Here is a 2896-nt window from a genome sequence, read left to right as displayed (position 1 = left end):
ACAACCCGGGCATGTGCCCTTGACCGGAATCGAACCCAGGACCCTTCAGTTCACAGGCTGATACTCTATTCACTGAGACAAACCAGCTAGGGCACATTAGTTGATTTAAAAAATTGATTTTTTTAGAGAGAGAGGGAGAGCGAGAGAGAAACATGTGAGAGCAGAACATCAATCAGCTGCCAACTGCATGCCCCCTAATGGGGACCAAGCCCACAACCCAGGTATGTGCCCTGACCAGGCATTGAACCAGCAACCATTTTGTGCATGGGATGAAGCCCAACCAACTGAGCCACGCCAGCCAGGGCCATTGGTTGATTTTTTATTGTTGTTAATCCTCACCTAAGGATATTATTTTTTCCATTGACTGATATATATATTTTTTAGAGTGAGTGGGAGGGAGGGAGGGAGGGAGGGAGGAGAGAAACATCATTGTGAGAGAGACACATCAATTGGTTGCCTCTTGCATATGCCCTGACTGTGGCTGGGGATTGAACCTGCAACCCAGGTATGTGCCCTTGACTGGAAATTGAACCTGTAACCCTTTGGTGTGGGGGGGCCTATCCCTGAGGGCTCCCAGACTGCGAGAAGGCGCAGGTCGGGCTGAGGGACTTCCACCCGCTCCCCCCAACACACACACACACATACACACACACACACACACACACACACACACACAGTGCACGAATTTCGTGCACCAGGCCTCTAGTAAAGAATAACCAGCTGAAGAACAACTGAGAGAATCTATAGCCAACAGACCTGGTCCTAAAAGAATTGCCAAAACAACCCAGCTGGTGTGGCTCAGTGGTTGATCGCTGACCTATGAACCAGGAGGTCACGGTTTGATTCCCAGTCAGGAAACATGCCTGGGTGGCGGGCTCAATCCCCAGTGGGTGACAGCTGATCAATGATTCTTTCTCATCATTGATGTTTCTATCTCTCCATCTCCCTTCTTCTCTGAAATCAATAAAAAAATATTTAAAAAAAAAAAAAGAATTGCTAAAACAAAGTTCTTCAGACAGAAGGGACTGAGCCAGAAGAAGACATGGACATTAGGAATGAAAGAACAATAGAAATGGTCAACACATGGACAAGCACAACAGACACACTGCTCCTGAGTTCTCTGAAATCTGTCAAGGATCAAAAACAAAGTATAATGTGATGTGATGGCATCTTTGATGTCTCCAAGTGCAATACACAACTGCTCACAGAGGGAGGGTCAAGGGACAGACAGGGTGGTGACGTACCCATATTCCACCCGAAGTTTTTATATTGATCTTTGAAAAGATCAATAAAATTGAGAGTGTTAGATAAATTCAGGTCAAAGCTGCAAGTACGCAGTCCTCAAGTGTCATAGAAAAGCAATTCACCGATGACTGATCTCTCCATTCAGAAGTGTGCAGTCTTAATGTACAGTGATGAGAAACTGTTATTTTATTATATTTTCATTAAAAGCTGACTAAAAACTAAAATAAATAAATACAATTGATAAACTCTAGGATAACCAAGAAAATGAGAACACAAACAATAGTGTGATGAAGGCTTGGGAGGGGCGAGTGCGGGGTAAAGGGGGTCAATGGGAAAAAAAACAAAAACAAAAACCCAAAGGAGACATCTGTAATAATTTCAACAATAAAGAAAATTTAAAAAACACAACACAAGAAAAACGAGAGAAGACACAAACCACTAACATCAGAATTGAAGGAAAGTAATTACTACTGACCACTCGGGCATTCTAAGAACAAGAGGACCACAAACGACTCTGCCCACATCAATTAATTCGGTAACTTAGGTGAAACAAACTAATTCCTTGAAAACCACAAACTACCAACACTCACCTGAGGGGAAATAGAGAAATTGAGGATCCTATGACTAGTAAATAAAATGAACGTGTAGGTAAAAACCTCCCAAAAAAGAAACCTCCAAGCCCTAACTGGTTTGGCTCAGTGGATAGAACGTCGGCCTGCGGACTGAAGGGTCCAGGGTTCGATTCCAGTCAAGGACATGTACCTTGGTTGCGGGCACATCCCCAGTAGGGGGTGTGCAGGAAGCAGCTGATCGATGTTTCTAACTCTCTATCCCTATCCCTTCCTCTCTGTAAAAAATCAATAAAATATATATATAAAAAAAAGAAACCTCCAAGCCTGGATGGTTTCCCTGGTGGATTCTGCAAAACGTGTAAGGAAGAAGTACATAAATTATACACAACCTCTCCCAGGAAACGCAGGAGGGGAGAATAGCCCCCACCTCCTGTGATGAGGCCATGGGTGCGCTGATGCCCAAACCCAGCAGAAAACCAAGGGCCAACTGTCCTCATGAACATGGGCTCCATGGACCTCAGCAGAGCAGTCACAGACTGAACTCAGCCATGTGTTCCATAGGAGAGTGTGCAGGGACTAGAGGGAGGAGACATGGTGAGGGCATGGTGGCAGGAGTGAGAGGCTGCCTTCGTGTAGGCTCACCTTTTTCACTAGGAGGCAGACGTGGTGACCCTGGATGGATCGGCTGTACAGGGAGGCGCAGGAGTCCACTCGTTCCACAACTGCAACAGAGCAAGTGGGTGAGGCCAATGTGGCCCCGAGGGGAGCAAAGACTCCCGCCTACCAGTCCCATCAAATCCCTTACCAGAAAAATGGTGAAGAAAGCAGATCTTTGTCAAAAGGTTCTGGAAGGACATATTAATGCCATCAACCTTGATTGAGCTCATGCTCAGGTCCCCAGACTCCAGCAACTTGGCAAAGGCGTCACTGTGGAAAAGACACAGGACGGGGAGGCTGACAACAGGCAGGGTCCCCAGCATCAAGGCAGACAAAGCCCCCAGCTGTGGAGGTGGGACCCCTCCTGTGTGCCAACGACTTGGGAGGTCTCCAAGGGTCTTACAAGATATCATGGGCTAAAC

At 46.3% G+C, this 2896-nt stretch overlaps 1 protein-coding gene across 1 annotated transcript in view; it reads right to left on the bottom strand.

Moving 5' to 3' along the window:
• Window positions 1–2896, bottom strand: part of AP3D1 (adaptor-related protein complex 3, delta 1 subunit) — a 36255-nt gene that overhangs the window by 5208 nt on the left and 28151 nt on the right. The window contains exons 30-31 of the mRNA XM_005858867.2: window positions 2623–2744; window positions 2460–2539 (exon numbers count right to left, since the gene is read on the bottom strand). Of these exons, the coding sequence (XP_005858929.1) occupies window positions 2460–2539; window positions 2623–2744 (202 nt within the window). The remainder of the gene's footprint in view (window positions 1–2459; window positions 2540–2622; window positions 2745–2896) is intronic.

The sequence above is a fragment of the Myotis brandtii genome, unplaced genomic scaffold (genome assembly GCF_000412655.1).
Source record: "Myotis brandtii unplaced genomic scaffold, ASM41265v1 scaffold122, whole genome shotgun sequence".
Classification (NCBI taxonomy): Eukaryota; Metazoa; Chordata; class Mammalia; order Chiroptera; family Vespertilionidae; genus Myotis; species Myotis brandtii.
Note: the sequence above shows the minus strand (reverse complement) of the source record. Positions and strands in the feature narration are given on the sequence as shown.